Source organism: Lacerta agilis, chromosome 3 (genome assembly GCF_009819535.1).
Source record: "Lacerta agilis isolate rLacAgi1 chromosome 3, rLacAgi1.pri, whole genome shotgun sequence".
NCBI lineage: Eukaryota > Metazoa > Chordata > Lepidosauria > Squamata > Lacertidae > Lacerta > Lacerta agilis.
The window spans coordinates 40,817,534-40,836,121 of record NC_046314.1 but is presented as its reverse complement, the minus strand read 5'-3'; the positions used below and the strand labels follow the sequence as shown (position 1 = coordinate 40,836,121).

The following is an 18,588-nucleotide window of genomic DNA, read 5'->3' as shown; positions in this document are numbered from 1 at the left end:
TGTGGCCGCCATATGGAGTTGTTTTCATTCCTTCAAATCAATATTCCTGTTTGCTGCCCTTAAGGCTCTGCAAACTGTTTTGGAAAATGGGTTGAACCCAACATGCTATGAACTTGTGCGTCTGTTAAATGCACTGAGCACCCATTATCTGCCTAGATTTCAACACACACAAAAGAACAACTGGCCCCAAGAATACCTTTCTGTGAATAAAAGGGCTTCTTCCATTTGCAAAAAGGCCTCTGATCCAGTGGAGGGCCCCACTGCAGGAAGGCATGGAGGCAATTTCCACCAGTTCCCCTTTTCCCCTCCAGCGTCACTTTTAATAACTGTGTTCCAGAGGGTCCCCCTGACCTTCCAGAGCAGGAACACTGGGAAAGGAATCAGTAATGGTTGCCTCCACCTCTTCTGTGGAGCATCCTTTGAGCATGTGAAGTCTGGACCCAAACCTCCTCCCCATGGTCAAGAGCAGGAGCAGGTAATCCCTTTAAGGCTGTGTGCTGCGATCACCCATAGTCAACCGGGGGGGGGGGGCACATGTCAAAGTGGGTATATGTGGCCCTCCAGGCCTCTCACTTGGCATGAGGGATTCACAGAAGCTGGTGATATTAACAGCAGCAGCAACAACAACTAAGAGCTGTTCAACAGTGGAATTTGCTACCAAGGAGTGTGGTGGAGTCTCCTTCTTTGGAGGTCTTTAAGCGGAGGCTTGACAGCCATCTGTCAGGAATGCTTTGATGGTGTTTCCTGCTTGGCAGGGGGTTGGACTGGATGGCCCTTGTGGTCTCTTCCAACTATGATTCTACTACTACTACTACTATTACACTTCTTTTAAGCAAATGGCAACACAGAAAGCTGTGGGGCCCATTGTTCCCCTCAGGCTGACGGTCAGCTACCCCATGGCCCATTCTCTTTGAAACTAAAGAAAAGTTGATGATGTGTCTGACACAGGGCACCAAAAGTAGGCATGTTTTAGAAAGCCAGCCTATGAATGGAAGGAGATGAGAGAAACCGCCTGGATTAAAAATGCCCTCCCACTGTCATTCTGCATCTGCTGGTACCTTTTCTCTTGGTTTCTTCTTTTTATTCTTCCTCCCTCTGAGCTCTGACAAAGGCAACTGTGCTTCCTCTTTCATGTCACCTCTCCCCTGAAGGGCCTGGTCACTGCTGTGAGTGTCATCAGCAGCTGAGGCACTGCCCTGTTTCAAAATAAAAGCACATGCAGGCAAAGGGGATAGAGACCCTGATCTTTGCTCTCTGATAGGTACATTCAGTCCTGAACAATTCCAAACAGAGCTGCAGCAGCAACAGAAGAGGGATCACCCAGATTGCAATGGAGGTACTAATTTGTTTTCCTCCAGCACAGCAAAGCAAAAGGTAAAACTTGTGGCAGATAAAAAAAAAGACTATCAAGAGGTGGGGGACTCAAGCACTCAGACCACATTCCTTGCCTTCAGTACATAGAAAGCTGACTGTACCTTGCTTTGCACCACTTCATCTCTTGGTACAGACTGAGCACGCCTTTCCTCTTTCAGTCTCTCCCTCTTCTTCCTCAGGCTCCTTCCACGGTTAAAGCGCAAGACCTGCATGTAGCAACATTTCAAGTTAACACCATCGTGACCCAGTCATCCTGGTCCAATTGCAGAAAGGGATGCTTTAAATTTAAAATATCTGCCTGGTTCCTAGAATGTAGCAACAGCAGCAAAGTAAATTCTGCAATGGGCAGAGAATGTAGCATTTGAACCAAATGCACCAACTACAGCACAGCGTACAATTCATTAGACACAACACACCCCACTTGCTTATGCATGCGAGAATGAGTATCATCGAGTCTTGTCAACATCTGGAACACATCCACTTCACTAGTGTGTGAGACATTTGTTCCAGAGCAGTTTTGTAGAATGATGCTTCTGAGTCGATCATTAATGAGCTGTGTTCATAATGTACCTGTGGGGCTTTAGTGAGTAGAAGAGCAACCTCAGGGTTGTCGTGTTCTCTGGCAACTTCTAGCGGGGTCTGACCAGCCTGCAAGAGAAAAGGATAACACTAAAATGTCTCTCCAAATGACATTTTAGAAATTAAAAGAACCAGACACTCCTTTCATCAATGCTGTTCTGTCAGCCAACACTCAGGAAAAAATAACTAGAAACAGTAAGAATAAGGACTTCAGTGCTTACATTGTTAACGGCTGTACCATCAGCTCCTGCTTCCAACAACAGTTTGACCACCTTCTTATGATTCAGAGCAGCAGCCACATGAAGTGCTGTGTCGCCAGCCTAGAGGTTAAGAAAGCAGAATGAAACTTGCACATGCCCCGCCTTGAGGTCCGGACAAACAGCACCATCTTGTGCCACCCAAAAGGAAGGTGCACATTTTGTATTACCATATTGCTGAGTCATTCTAGTAGACTGGTTGGTTGGTTGGTTGAATATCCCACCTTTCTGCCAGTGCAGGACCCAAGGCAGCTCACAGTATAAATTAGAACAGAAACAACTAAAAATGCATAATAAATAGGATTTGAAAGAAATAGCCCTATTAAAAACAGCAATGAAAATATGTAAAGCCATTTAAAAGCACCCACACCCACAAATGTATTCCCCAGTATATTGGTTTTGAGACTTGTCACACACACAGACTTGTCAGTGTACCGGTAACTAGATATTCTAAAGGATCCTATGGAAGCCACAGCCAACACTTGTCACCAAGCTTGTTCCACAGCATCTTAAATTCCTTTGGACAATCCAGTCAACAGTCCAACTAAGGTTGCATCTTGGACCCAAATTCCAGAGCCCTGCAGACCAGAAGGTGCCAAAGGACCACCTAGAGAGGGGCAGATGATGGAGGCAAGTGCAAACAGGACAAGCATCAATGTACCTCATGCTAGTCACCTCAGCTTCCTTTCTTATTTCTTTACTGTTACTTTTTTTAAAAATTTTTTTTAAAGATTTTCTTGATTTACAAAGGTATGTGTAATGTCTCTCATATTTTTTCCATGTAACATTTTTACAAATCAGTTGCATTTGTTGAGACATTAGGAAGAAAAGAGGGAAAGAGGTGGGCGGGATGGGGAGGTGGGTGGGGTGGGGTGACGATGAATATTTTTATCATGAGGCAGCTGACTAGGCATGTACATGGTCACAGGTGCTCATTTTATTATTTTTACTTTTGAAGTATATTTTTCTACAATGTTCTGAAGTACCATATTTTCATATTTTCCGGCGTATAAGACGACTGGGCGTATAAGACGACCCCCAACTTTTCCAGTTAAAATATAGAGTTTGAGATATACTCAACCACAGATTCTCCACCCAGCGTATAAGACGACCCCCGACTTTTGAGAAGATTTTCCTGGATTAAAAAGTAGTCTTATACACCAGAATATACAGTATATGTGTTTAACAGCAAGACAGTAGAAGCAAACTTCATTTTAGTCTTATAGCCATGATGGTGCTGTGACTTACATCAGTGGTTCCCAAACTCACCAACCCACCTATGGACCTCTTGAAAATTGCTTAAGATCCTGATGAACCACTTAATGATCTTTCTGCTGGTTGCAGTATTTGCAATGAGCTGTGCCATGGAATGAGTCTTGGCAGGAGCATAGAATCAATGTTGCAGATTTTCATTGACAGATATAAATAAATAAAGTACAGATAAGAAATGTAAATGCAACAACATGCTGTGATGTGACAAACTAAGGACACACCATTTCTTTAAGGCAATTCTTTATGCCAAGATAATACCTATGATATAGCAGCACTTTAATTAAAAGGGGAATAGTTTTCAAAAGCTTTCTCCATAGTTCAGAGCACAACAGCCACCTCTTTTGTTCTAAATACTGGAATCAGATTATACTTTGAAAGCCTTATAGAAAATGGAGCATAGTGACAATGAAGTTCATGCACTGACCTGGTTTTTTTCATGGACAGAACAGAAAGCACTGAGGAGCACCCTAATGATGGGCAAATGATTATATCGAGCTGTGACATGCAAACACGTGTCTCCTGCCTAAAAATAAGGGAAGCAAATCACAGTAAGAAAGTTAACATGATGCATTAACATATTAAAGCTGTGATTCTGTGAAGTAAGCCTCACTGGACGCAATGCAGAAATATGCATCTGGGTAAACATGCAGGGGCAAGTGCTGTACACTGGAAATCTGGTTAACCACGTAGAGCAGTTATGCTTCTTTTTCTCCAATATCCATGGCCCATTTAGTTGGTAACTAAGATATTATGGTTACAGGTAGGTAGCCGTGTTGGTCTGCCGTAGTCGAAACAAAAAAAAATTTCCCCTTCCAGTAGCACCTTAGAGACCAACTAAGAGACCATCTAAGTTTGTTATTGGTATGAGCTTTCGTGTGCATGCATTTCGTGTGCATTGGTATCTGAAGAAGTATGCATGCACACAAAAGCTCATACCAATAACAAACTTAGCTGGTCTCTTAGTTGGTCTCTAAGGTGCTACTGGAAGGATTTTTTTTTTTAATTGTTAAGATATTATGGTTCAATAACAATAGCCAGCTTATACTTATAGTTTGCAAATGTGAGGCCACCTTTTGTCGGTCAAGGGCCACATTCTCTCAGGAGTAAACTCTTGGGGGCCTCATGCAAGTTGTAGGTGCAGCCAGAATGACAGATGGGAGCAGAGAGAGAACTGCTCTGGATTCACTAATCTGTAATAAAGGGTAAAGGTAAAGGACCCTAAGGTGCGAACGACTCTGGGGTTGTGGCGCTCATCTCGCTTTACTGGCCAAGGGAGCCAACGTTTGTCCGCAGACAGTTTTTCCGGGTCATGTGGCCAGCATGACTAAGCTGCTTCTGGCGAACCAGAGCAGTGCATGGAAACGCCATTTACCTTCCCGCCAGAAGGTCTACTTGCACTTTGACATGCTTTTGAACTGCTAGGTTGGCACGAGCTGGGACCAAGCAACGGAAGCTCACCCCTTTGCAGGGATTTGAACCACCAACCTTCTGATCAGCAAGCCCTAGGCTCAGTGGTTTAGACCACAGCACCACCAGCATCCCACGGAATAAAGAATAAGGACTACCCTGCATCAGTTTTCACTTTGGTGTCCCAGACTAATGTGGGTCTAGTCAGAAATAAGCTCCACTGGGTTTGATGGGGTTATACATATGCAGATAAGTACATAGATGGTGGGATTTTTTTTAGATACAACACAATTGTTATCTTAGAAAACAAACAACAGTAATTCTTTCTGACTCTAGTATGCTCTATGCCAGGGGTCCCCAAACTAAGGGCCGGGAGCCGGATGCGGCCCAATTGCCTTCTAAATCCGGCTCGCGGACGGTCCAGGAATCAGTGTGTTTTTACATGAGTAGAATGTGTCCTTTTAGTTAAAATGCATCTCTGGGTTATTTGTGGGGCCTGCCTGGTGTTTTTACATGTGTAGAATGTGTGCTTTTATTTAAAATGCATCTCTGGGTTATTTGTGGGGCATAGGAATTCGTTCATATTTTTTTTCAAAATATAGTCTGGCCCCTCACAAGGTCTGAGGGACAGTGGACCGGGCCCCCTGCTGAAAAAGTTTGCTGACCCCTGCTCTATGCACGTGACTGAAAAATGGAGGAACAGAACGCAGGAAGAAACTGATGGCAGAGAGGAATGGGGCAGCTTCACGAGGCATCATTAATATGAGGTTGGGGTGCAAGCTGCCCTGCTGCCCTTATAAAATGTTTTTCTGCCTTTATCCGGTTGGTTGCAAATTTGCTCCTCTCCTGTTAAAATGTACAGGTCACTCATTCAGTCACATTCAATTGATAATTAATTTGGAATGGAACCGGCCGCAATACTCATATCAAAGCATGGTCACATTATTTTTTTCCACTCAAATGCTGCATTTGAGAGTTTTTCTCTATCAAATCTGCAGATATACATTTTGGTAACACTCACATTATTTTTTATATCAGCCCGAGAGCCTCCAAGCAGCAGGACCCGAACACTTTCGGAATGACTGTTTTGGCAGGCCAGGTGTAGTGGTGTGTTACCTGCCTTAGGAAAGAGATGGGGGGAAACACAATAGTCACCTTTGGAAAAGAACAAGTAACCATCTCACACCATTTCTTATAATCCTGTTAGATCACCTATATATAACTTTGGTATAAATTTTGGTAGTTTGTCCTTTGGCATTAAAATTTAGTGCCAAAATCAGCTGTTAAAACAACATTACTTCTCTTTTTTACCTGCTATTTGATAATATATTTTGCTATAAATAAACTTAATTTCCTGAGTTCAAACCGAGGGTGCTCTTGTTCATTTAAAATTTCTCTGATTTCTTTTTCTTGGCCATTATAATAGAACTCCCTAATCCTGTATAATTCCAGTTTATTGGCTACTTAAAACAAAAAACAAAAAAACTGGGTTCTGTTCTTGTTATAGAAAAATGGAGCATACATGGGGGAGGGGAAGTAAATGGGAACTGGATAGGAATCACTTTGTTTCTATCTAGATTTGAAAAGTGTGATTGTAGTTTTTAAGATGGGACTTTGTGCCCATTCTAAGTTCTTAAGATGTGTCTTAAGGAAAATGGCTGCCACTACCAGGATTCCGTCTTTACACTAACCCACACTTTAACATTTTTTTTTAGTAATGTCATAATTTCTCTTAAGTGATTTGCTTGTTTGATTTGTGATCACACACGTACACACACAAACATCTTCTAGTAACATTTTCCAAGAGTGTTCTGAAAGATTCGCCAACCCAGAAGAGCAGCATGAAAGGTGGCACAATTAGCAAAAGTCACCTCCCTGCTTTCTGCTGGTGGGAGTTTCCACTAAGTGGAATTATGCAAAAGGAAACACTCTTGCTGACTTAGAAAAAGACAGAATCCAACCTTTTGCTGGTCCCCCCCCCCCCAGTCCTCTCTGCAAAACGTTCCTCAAAACATAATATAGACGAGAGGGGGAAGAACACCTGAGTCTCTTTCAAAAGTTTGCAACAAGAGCTTATCCTAGTGTCTGAAAGTCTCATTTGAGAAGACAAGCTGTTTCCCCTCAGTTTTGCCTTTCTTGTTTCTGATAAACGGTTTTTTTTAAATTGACATTTTCTTGTTTGTTCAATTCATTTTCACATGCTTCTGTACTGATTAGGGTGCTAGAAGGACTTTGATAGTTCTTCAGCCATAATTAATGCAACATTCACTCCCAACAGAGCAGGGTGTGTGTGTGTGTGTGCAAGCGCGCACACACACACACACACACACACATGTCAACTGCCACAATACAAGTTTTCCCTCAAAGAGAATAATCAAGGCATAGTCCATCTTAAATGAAATGAAAGAGTGTTGCCAAGAAAATGCACTGCCACTTATCCAGAAATGCCTCTGCTGGAAACTACTGATGAGGAAAAACTCCCATTTAAAAATTAGTTATTCTTTTCTTTTCCTTTTTTTAAAGAGCAGCACTTGAATGCTCCTTTCTGCATGCATCTCACCTTGTTTCTGGCAAGAACGTTTGCCCCTGCTTTAACAAGCAGTTTGGCAGACTGGCTGAATCCATGCCAAGAGGCTTCATGGAGAGCTGTGTTCCCATCCTGAAGGCAAAAGAATTTAAACAGCAGTTTAGAGTACTGTGTCCATATAGAGAAAATACTACAATTCTATTTGGATGCCATATTAAATGACTGAAGAATTACTATACGCAGACCATGGGAATTCACATACTCACTGCCACACCCCCCCCCCTTTTTCCAGGAAGTAAAACCCTCCTGGTCTCAATCTTTGTTAACCCAGCATCAGCATTTAATTTGCGTGAGGCTAACCAGGGTTTGAAGCACACTAGAAACCACAGCTAGGTGCAATCCCTGGTTAGCATTTACTATGATAAACATCAGTGCCAATGCAGCCTTTAACCATGGTTAAGCTAAGCAGAAGAAAATGTGTAAAGAAGGGAGGTGGGCTAGGGCTAAGGTTCATCCCTAACAGTTACATCTAAGAACGTAAGAACATAGGCAGAGCCTGCTGGATCACGCCAATGGCCCATCTAGTCCAGCACCTTGTTCTCACAGGGGCAGAACAGTTGCCTGTGAGAAACCAGCAAGCAGGGTTTGAGCACAAGAGCACTCTCCCCTCCTGTGGTTTCCAGCAATGGTAGCAGCCCTGGGCGGGTTTCCTCGAAACAATGTGGTAATCAGCTCAGAGCATCCTATTACTTGAAGGGAAATAATCCAGTTGGACACTGCAGATGCCCACCGTACGTATAAAGCACATCCAATGCAAATATAAAGCACTTGGCTTGTGCTTCTCCCTCACAGAGCTGTGGTTCCCAACCAACTACAGTTCCCAGGATTCTTTAGGGGAAGTCATGTGCTTTGCGTTTATGTGGATCTGTAGCCTACTGCCACTTGAATACAACAAAAAAGGAAACATTAGTAACTAGTACAAAGATTAAGGAAGTTTTTGTACATATTGTATTTACAGTGAGGCTGCTGTGCATGCATGTTGCCATATGCTGTGTTGTTTTGACTGATGTTTACTCATAAAAAACCAAAGTTTACAATTCAATACAGATGTGTATTTTTAAGAGCTCGTGGTTGTGTTGTGTTATTCTGCATTATATTTATTTCCTCTACAGCAAATGACACAAACAAGTTGGAGAGAGCTTCCTCCAGAGACGACAGAGAAAGAGAATAAACACAAAACTGGCAATAACCTTGTCTTGTCTGTCCAAAGCGCAGCCTTCGTGGATAAGAGCTGCTATTACATCTGTGTTCCCTACAACGGTCGCTCGATGCAAAGCTGTCTGGTCACCCTGCAAAGAGCACCCATTATTTACTAACACACATTTTATTTCAAATCTACATCAACATACATGCATTTCAATTAGCCGCATCAAAACATCCTGCCCCCATAAGCAGCAACATACACAGTGCTACTACTGTATGAGTTTAAGAGCAAGCCACACCCTGGTTTCCAAATTCTACAGAATGTTCACACTGTGCAACATTACACTGGTCTAGCTATTAGCAGACAACCTAAGCAATTAGGCCACTTCATGTGTTATGCTTTTCCTACACAGAAAGAATTCCCATTTAGAAAAAGAAGAAGAACATGAAACTTAAGTGTAGGTTGTTGTCACATGTGAAGTTTTGCAGCATGAAAACTAATGCGCTGGCAACTGTATGGGGTGAGCCACAGAGGTTACATTGCTTCACCCACCCCACCCCATCATTTTACTTGTAGAAGCATTACATGACGTAACCACATTATGTGCTGGTAGCTTATGATTCTGAAAGTCATACCCCACTCCAACACACACTGCTTACAAATCATGGGCCTCACCATATGTCCTTCCCTAGCAAACTTCTACCTAGCACTATGCATCACCAGATCAGCAGATTAACTGACTCAGGATCACTCAAGTAGCTCTGAGTGTTCCTCAATCATCTAGTTCTTTCAGATGGAACAAAATCAGGCAAAGTTCAGCAAACTGACAGGCAATTTGACTGACGTTTGCAACATCTGTTGATATCTAGATAGCCCAATGAACAATGCAGTTACAAAGGCTGCATGTTTGACTGGTCAACCAACTATCTGGACGTGTGGTGTGTTTTTTTAAGCCTTATGCAGCCAGTGGGGCTGTGTTGCTCTCCTGGCTTACCAACGCCATGTGTCACGGCTGGATACTGAGAGGAGAAAGGGAGGGGCAGCAGGGAGCTTGGCACAGTGAAGGCGCAGCATCACAGCTCCCAACACTTCACCCACAATATGCCAGTTTCCCCACTGCTTTGCCCTCCCTCTTGGTAACCAGCAGCAACACACTGGTCACTATTGGGGCTTACATTTGATGAAGAGGAAGAAACAGGCCATAATCCTTGGCTGAGCATTACATCAGAACTAGGAGTGAGGGTTTGTTTCATTCGCAACAAACCATACAATCTGTCACTAATATTTGCCCTTGGGATTCCTAACTGGTTTGTTGAAGCAAAACAAACCACATCCCATGGATCAGACATTAACACTAAACCAGAGGTGTTGGTTGTTTTGCCCCACCATTAGTAGGGAGATGAACAGCATAGGAAAACCTTTTCATGGTACACCATTAGGGTTACCGTGATGTGCAAACTGGGTCAATGCATGTTCAAACCACATCCACTATTCCTAGAAGCTATGCCTGTTTTCAGTCTAAATAAAGAAGCTGGAATGTAAGTTGAGTGGCTCCACGCAATGCCTGGCCTGCAGCAAAGTGGTTATGTGACAGTTTGCAATTTGACCCATTGTAAAGCTATTGGGGAAAGTACAGAAAATATCTTCAGATAGCAGCAGGAGACCATTTTATTTGTACAAACATTTCAAGGAACACAGAGTTCTCTGAGTGACATGTTCAGATACTATTTTCTTTCAAGTACTATTTCCTTATTGTTTCAAATGTTACTTGCATTTTCCTATAGGAAAATGCAATGTTAAAAAGGGCCAAATTATAAAAGGTCATAAAATCAAGCTACATTTTTCACTGGGATGTATGGGACTGAAATGAGCTACTATGATTTCCTGCAGCTCAAACCCAAAGCCTTCTAAATGGCGCTGCTCAAGAGCCAGCTGTTGCAGAAATAATGGATTAGGCTGATGATTGTTTCATAACAAAAGACCCACTTGCTCACCCGCTTGATAGATTTTTGTTGTAACAATTATTTTAATTAGATCAGAGTGACAGCAACAAGAAAAACTAATGTAGTTCATTAAAGGACTTATTAAACATACTGGCATTTGAGGAAGACAACATCTGCTCTGGGAACCATTTCCCTCCAATTAAAAGGAATCTCAAGTCACAAACAGAAATATGCATTTCCAGTGCAATAACAAAGAGAGTAATTGAAAGACAACCAACATCAAGATAGAAAATTGTTTTATAAATAGTTGTCCAGGCCCGCTTGCTTTGGCTATCAAAGTCATGTGTTCTGTTGTACAATAAATCAGCTACATCCGTATATATCCACAAAGGATAGCACATAAGAATGACTAGGAGTGAAGTGGGTCTTTTCACTTGACACAAAAGAGTGCAACAGTGTTCCCAAAACATCATGGGAAATAATTAAAGCTCTGTTCCTCCCCTAGTCCTGACTGCATCATGTGCTACGGAGGATGAAGGTGGACAAATGAAGAGGAAATTGTGCATTGTTAATTGCTGTGTGCACCACCATAAAATAAATCTCCAATTAGCCAAAACTAGCCAATAAGAGCCACCCTTGAGGCACAGTACTCTATTAGCAAAAGGTATACCCGTCTACCCTCCATTATTTTCATGCAGAAACTATTTTTAAGTGCAAGGTCATTCATAGCTGGCCAGTGACTTTTATGAGTCCAGAACTGTACAACAGATCAGGGATAGGGAATATATTGAACAAGGGGTTGCTGGACCACAACTTCCATCATCCATGATCACCGGCCAGGCTAGCTGGGGTTGATGGAAGATGCAAGCTCAACAACACCTGGTGGGCCACAAGATCTCCACCTCTGCTTTAGATTTTGGCAATGCAAGCAATTCCCAGGAAGCATTTCCTTTAAATATGGTAACCACAAAACATTTAGTGGGACTCTTGTGTGAAAAGGACACAGGTAGGTAACCTTTTGGCAAAGCATCATTTTGAAAAAGCCAGACATGCAACCATGCACTTTTAAAGTAGCTCTGACATGCCAGATGGCCAATCCAAATGGTACATGCAACTGTGTCGCAGAGAAGCTAAAGTTAACAGTTCTAACCTCCTTCTCTCTTTGCAATCTTCTAGGATCTTTTCTAGCCTTTCTCCTCTGTTTTTTCTTATCTTTTTCTTCCTTGACTTCTGTAACCAGGGCCACTTTTCCCTTGACTATTTCTGAGGTATGTGCTGTATGAACACTCATTGACCAATCAGAGATGGCATCAGGATTCCAATAAGGGCTTGCAGGATTAGCAGGGAGAAGGAAAGAGTTACTTCTTGGGGTTTCATACTCTACAGAGCTGGTCTCCACAGGCTGAAATTCATAATAATCCCATTCAAGGCCACTGGAGGTCATTCTTCAACTAATGATAAGGTCTTTTACAATATGTTAACGATCAACATCTGTAGAACATGAAGTCAGCATTTTAAATCCTCCACAACATTTTAAAGAGTTTCTTTATGCTATGCAACATTTGGCAGATGGAAAATTAATTGGACAATTATGTATTTACTACATAGGATATAAAAACAATATAGTTATTGACTTTCACAGTTCACTGGGGGGGGGAACAGGACATAGGACAGTCTTTTGAAAGCTGGTAATATTTGCAATCCAGGAGGCCACAGAACTATGTTTCTAAGTCCACATTTGCAAATTCTTTCTGGTGTACAACAACCACTGTTGTCTAGTTGCTGGAGTGTTGCTACCAAGAATGAGGAGACCCAACTTCAAATCCTCAATCAGCTATGAAGCTTAATGAGTGATCTTAGGCCAGTTAGGTAGCCTGCTTCACAGGGCTGTTGTCATGATAAACTTGCACACCACCTTGAACTCCTTGAAGGAAATGTGGAATATAAATGCATTCAATCAATAAAAGAGGTACAAATATCTCAGGTGGGATGTAAATGGATTTTTAAAAAAATCCACAGTGACCTTGAGTGAAATCCAATGTTAGCCATACCCAGAGCAGATCCACTGAAAAACTCAATGAACTTAAGTCAAGCTCTGAATACGACCTAGTTGGATACAACAGTTGGATTTCATCTATGCTAACTACTAGCTGGAGGAAAACTACAGGAAGAGAGAACAGGGGCGTAGCAAGCCTCTGCGCTGCTGGGGCGGTGGCGGCGCAGAGGCACTCCCCTGGGGGAGGGGCACAACACCTGCGTCGTGACGTCACGACGCACGTGGATGCTGCTGAAAGGGGGGATTTCCCCCTTTCCGCGGCTTTTTTTCTGGGGGCGGGCCAGCAAGGAGGGGGTGTCACTGGCATGACACCCACTCCTTGCTGGCCCACCCCCACCGAAAAAACCGCTGGCCCACCCCCCCACCCGCCGAAAAAATGCGGCGGAAAGGGGAAAAGGCGACATGCCCCCGTTTGGGGCCCACCCAACGGGGTGGGGAGGGCGGCCAATGTGTCACCCCCCTCCCCTGGAACTTGGGCGGCCCCGCCCCCCCTTGCTATGCCCCTGAGAGAGAATATGATTACTTCCTCAAATGAATATACCTACTCTATAGAACTTGTACATCATGTGACTTTCAATATTAAAACCACTTTTCCCCCAGCTAGTAAAAGTTTGTTTGAGCGCAACAATATTCATGCCGCACAGGTTTTTTGAGAGTCCAATTCTGCCAAAAATATGAAAATAAAGGCTGCTTTCAACGTTTGTTTTTTAATGTTAAGGCTGATCACAATATATTAGTTCAATGAATGGCAAAGAACCATCCACTAGGAGTACAAAAATAGAGTGATTTCCACGCCATAAAGCATTTTGGTTCCGCTCAGAAATGTCCTGAGCATTATAAATGTAAGCATTCTTGTCATGGGTTTCACACCCCTGAATGGCATGAATGATGTGATGGTGGGTGGTGGTAAGAGTTTCCAGCTCTAAGAAAAGTGGAACCAAAAAGAACAGCAGTGAAAAGGATGCATAAGGTTCAGGGCTGAGAACTCAGCTCCCTCAAAGCACTGATTTCACATGGAAGGTTTGCAGATGTGAACATTCAGCACAGGTTAGCTCTGAGCTTCCTGGAGGAAGGACAGGCCTGTGAAATCTAATAACACTTGGTGTCTGTCCGACACAGTATTGAAAAACCTTTTACTGTTCTCTGAAAGGCAACATCCACCCTTTATTTATGCTTAAAATTTGAAAAGGAATCTGGCAAAACGATCCTTGCAGATTTTTAAAATATGCCCCAAGGCACTCATCTACAGGACCACTGTCTTTGACCATCCCAGTTACACGCTGTCCTATAAAGCTTTAAAATTAGGGTCTTCCAGATAGGGGTTTATTGTGGAATCAATGCTTCTCCTGCATGCAGGGTTTTGTTGTTGTTGTTTGCAGTATCCACACAACTTTGTCAGCATCAAAATGCCAACCTGTATCTCCCCCTCCACACAAAATAATAATAATAATGGTTCAGATTTACACTTTCTGTGTAAAATCCAACGTGGGGGAAAAGCCTGTTGCCAATGAACCGTCTGCAATATTAAGCTGCCATCTGGAAGTACCCTTAGTAAACAAAGCAAACATCTGTTTTGAAACAGAATCAGTCTCCAAAAGGAGACAACTTGTTGCAGTGTTCTTTGGACTGCTAACACAGAGACGGAAGGGCTTTCCCTGGTGTAAGAATGGTTAGAACTACTCACATCATCCTGAAGATCCACATCGCAGCCTGCTTTGAGCAAAATCTGGGCAACGCGGAGATGACCCTTATAAGCCGCAAGATGGAGAGGTGTCCTCCCATGCTGTAAAGCAGAAGGTAGCAATTGCTGAAAATTTTTTAAAGCCAGTTGCTGGTACACAGCATGTTAGCAACCTTATTCGAGAGACATTCCTATTAGATAAATATTGCAATACTACCAACTATATGTATTTACAAATGTACGGCCTCTCTTCATATTCATGTACCTGCACTTCTCTCTAGGAGTATCAGATGCTCCTAATTTCCATTGTTCACCCACACTTTCATTTCCCACTAGAATTCCATTTTAGGCCAGCAAACCAACTTCGCTCTAGAAAGTGTTCCCTCTATAGATGCTGGTGCATATGGAACAAACAAACCAGTATTAAGCAATGTGAAGTCCATTTATCTCAATGGAAGGGATTTAAGCAGGTGTTTAACTGTACAACAGAAAGCAATGGAACTCAAAGTGCAATCTGAAGCATGTCTACTCTGAAGTAAATTCTACAGAGTACAATGGGACTTACACCCAGATAAATTGCAACTTTTAAAATTGATTAATTTTGCCCATATAATTTTATTGACTTTATTTATCATTATCCTTTGGAGTGAGCACAGAAATCATTCATAGTGAACAGAAAGATCTGTGAACATTGAAATGACATAAAACAATCAATTTCATACAGTGGAACCTTGGTTTTCAAACGTAATCCGTTCCGGAGGTCCATTTGACTTCCAAAATGTTCGAAAACCAAGGATCAAAGGGTTGTCAGCAAGTTCAATGGGGAAAAAATGAAAAATGCGCATCGGAAGCCGTTTGACTTAGGAGATGCGTTCGAAAATGGAAGCATTCACTTCCAGGTTTTTGGCGTTCAGCTTCCGAAATGCTCGGCAGCTGAGACATTCGAAAACCGAGGTTTGACTGTAAGAATATAGGATGAGTCCTGCTGGATCAGGCCAAAGACCCATCCAGTCCAACATTCTGTTCTCACAGTGGCCAGCCAAATATCTATGGAAACCAGAAGCTGACCTCCACCCCTGCATTATCTGTTGTTTTCAGAAAAGAATGAGTGTAGAAACAGGAAGTGCAGCTATCAAGATACACACTTTTTATTTAAATAAAACAAAAAGCCCACCAAGCAATCATAAAAACATAAACAAAAGGCAGGAAGACCTTTTTTTAAAAAACTATCAACAGAACTAAATTAAGCCAGGAAAGGCTGGGAAAAGAGAAAGGTCTGCATTGCACCAAAAATGCAACAAAACAAGGCATCAGATAGACCTCTCTGTGGAAACAATTCTATAATTGGGGCACCACACGATGAACAATTTGGGATCATGAACTGATTGCAAAGTTAGATGTTTCTTGTAATTAGGGATATAGGCCTACTAATCAGCAGACTGGCTAGTTGAACTAACTGAATGGAACTAAACATCCACAGAAGTGACAATCAAATAATGTTCACCTGAACTCCAATTAAGTTTCACTGAATTACTGCTCAAAGTCTCCAAAATTATACTTTTGGGAGCGGGATAGAGGATCTGTCCCTCTATCAACAAGGAGATAGCTTTTTCTCTTTTTCAGGTGTAATGCTAAGTAAAACCACTGCTTTGCCCATCATTGCCTCCTTTTCTGCCTCCACTGCCTTGGGTGGCCAGTTCTGCATTGCCAAAAAAGAACACACCGCACGCACACACACACACACACACAAAAAGAGGACATATCTTTCCATAAATTGTGCATATGCTTGCATATATATATATGCACCTAGATGCACATTTTGAAAGAATCACTAGAAAGATAATACCGGTAAATGTCACCATAGTGGGGAAGAAGCTACCCAGGGCGGTCTGTGTACCCGCCTAATCTGCTGCCTAGTTGCAACTTTAACCCTTCTCTCCCTTCTTATAGTTCCTTAACTTGAAACCACACTTGGATGGATTACTCTTTAAGAAAGAGTGGTCCTCTGTAGAACACATGGCCACCCTAACACAACCACCTTGGACAACAGAATTCCAACCAGCTCAACAGCCACTTATGGCGGCAGCATATACATTAGCCTCGCAGCAAAGTTACACAGATCCCATAGGAAGATACATGACATGGAGTCACATCATGGGCTGGGACTTGTGACAGCATCTTGATGTTGCCACCATCACCACTGATGATTGGTGACTACCTTGCATGAGTATTATGGGGGCATAACATCATGGCTGGCAGGTGTTGGCGGAGTTGCCAGAAATACTTGTGGGAGTGGCTGGCTGTGTATTATGTTATCTCTTGCCTCTACAAGCACTGTTTTGCTTTTTACTTTGCTGCTGGGAGTGCATACGATTGTTACATTACATAGTACTGTACTGGTATAAAGGCTGCCAGCATAGTGAGATCATAATAGTGGTCAGCCCACAGCAGCGTTTTGTTCTCATTTTCTGCTTGTCTGTTTTTTACTGTCCGTGGCTGATCTAACTGCAGCTTTGGGATATATTTAAAGGAAAAAAGCAAAACAAATCAGTCCTAAGGTTTGATTGCCATTCTAGAGATCATCATATGAAGACACACCTATGAGCAAAACAGATGTCCAGAATCCTCAGCTCTGTCAGAAGATGGTGAATGGAACCAATGCTTGAAATTAACAGATCATCACAATCTATTTATCCATCCACTCTTCCCCTATCAGATAGTAATGGAAAGAGTCCTGGAGTTAAAGAGTAACACGATGCTCTTGAAAAATGCAAGTGTGTCATTTAGTCAAAAGAATGCCTTGTCCAATGGGAGTCTTCTTCCTCCAGGACCCTGTTTCAGATGACTTGGTCTAGTAAGGATACCAAGGTGGGTCTTTTTACTGGCAACCTCTCTTACCTAGCTAAACATTTCTTTTGGAAGGCATTTGATCAAGTTTGTAACAGAATGCCATTTTAATCCCACTGTGATCTTCTATATTTGGACTATTTCAATTTAATTACACGGCTTACATGACTCCTGCCCTATAAAACAGAACATTCTTCCAATATGCTCTCAAACAGCTTTATTCCTGTGCATTTTGGTTTATTTCTCCAAAACTTTTTATTATAACTCACACTAATTTACTTGGTTCTGCAGCACAACCCACCCACCCACCCCCCATTTCAAAAAGTCTCAGGCAATGTGTGAATCTATTAACAGTTCTTAAATTCCACAAACAGAAAGCTGTAGCTTTGATAGCCACTTATACAAGTCTGATCTGATTCAAACAGGGCCTTTTCAAAGGCTATCATTAAAGGCAACAGCTGGTTGAAACCTTAGGAGTACATTTCCTTTTATTCTTCCCTGGAGAATAATATCCAGAACTTGACACTACTTTCAGCTGACTACATAGTAAGATGGTTCAAAGAATCTCTTGGCAATTTCTCTCTCTCTCTCTCTCTCTCTCACACACACACACACACACACACACACACCACAGAACCTGAATTGATAAATGATTCAGAGATGCAAAACGTAGATCATAAATATGAATTCAAACAAGTTTAGCCCTGTAGTTAGTGTCGGCAATGTTTCACCCTATTAGGGCAAACGAAAAAGGACACATTTGCTGACTTCTACTTTTAACTATGGATTGTTATGACGACTCTCATTTTACATACCCATGGAAAAGAGGACATGTCCTGGAAAAAGAGGGCATGTGGCAACCCTTCCTTCATATGCTGTGGGTCCACAAACAGTGGAAGCAGCAGGGTTTTCTATAACCATATGAACTTGCCATGCCAGAGTACCTGTACATCATAGTCAGTAATAGTAATTCCCCAATAGTGCTTCCAGTTCCACACTTGATTTTGGGAGACTTGTGTTACCAGAGCTAGCACAGCACTAACATTTGGCAACAAGTCAGCACATGGCAAGTGAACATGGTTTATACTTCGAAGCTTACTTCCAACCCAACTAACAAAACTCTGTTTTGCTGGATTCTGATGCATCACAAATATTCCTGTCTGACATTGAATTTTCACAAGCACAATCTGAAAATTGAAAATGTTAGGGCTCGATCCTGCTTTCCACTTGTCCCACAGCTTTCCCCTGGGAAATCCAACACTTTACCACTGAATCAGAGCAAATGTCAATTGGGTTTTCCACTTTGCTCCAATTCAGTGATAAAGAGAGTGTTTCCCCAGGGGAAAGCAGCAGGACAAGCAGGAAATCACTCAGATCATTGTGTTCTAAGCACGGGACATGCAGGAAGTGTGGATGAGCCCTTAGGATTTAGGGAAGAAAG

The 18,588-nt window shown here is 42.3% G+C and overlaps 1 protein-coding gene across 12 annotated transcripts in view; it reads right to left on the bottom strand.

Moving 5' to 3' along the window:
* The window catches only part of LOC117043588 (ankyrin repeat domain-containing protein 6-like), a 64,728-nt gene that overhangs the window by 8,334 nt on the left and 37,806 nt on the right, over positions 1-18,588 (bottom strand). For 3 of the 12 annotated variants that reach the window (XM_033143416.1, XM_033143418.1, XM_033143419.1), the window contains exons 3-12: positions 14,304-14,426; positions 11,714-11,965; positions 8,667-8,765; positions 7,450-7,548; positions 5,911-6,009; positions 3,907-4,005; positions 2,175-2,273; positions 1,945-2,022; positions 1,476-1,580; positions 1,059-1,196 (exon numbers count right to left, since the gene is read on the bottom strand). In XM_033143416.1, the coding sequence (XP_032999307.1) occupies positions 1,059-1,196; positions 1,476-1,580; positions 1,945-2,022; positions 2,175-2,273; positions 3,907-4,005; positions 5,911-6,009; positions 7,450-7,548; positions 8,667-8,765; positions 11,714-11,965; positions 14,304-14,426 (1,191 nt within the window). Of the gene's footprint in view, positions 1-1,058; positions 1,197-1,475; positions 1,581-1,944; positions 2,023-2,174; positions 2,274-3,906; positions 4,006-5,910; positions 6,010-7,449; positions 7,549-8,666; positions 8,766-11,713; positions 12,055-14,303; positions 14,427-18,588 lie in introns of those variants that run through there. The other 9 variants (XM_033143420.1, XM_033143425.1, XM_033143424.1 and 6 more) reach the window with 9 other exon arrangements.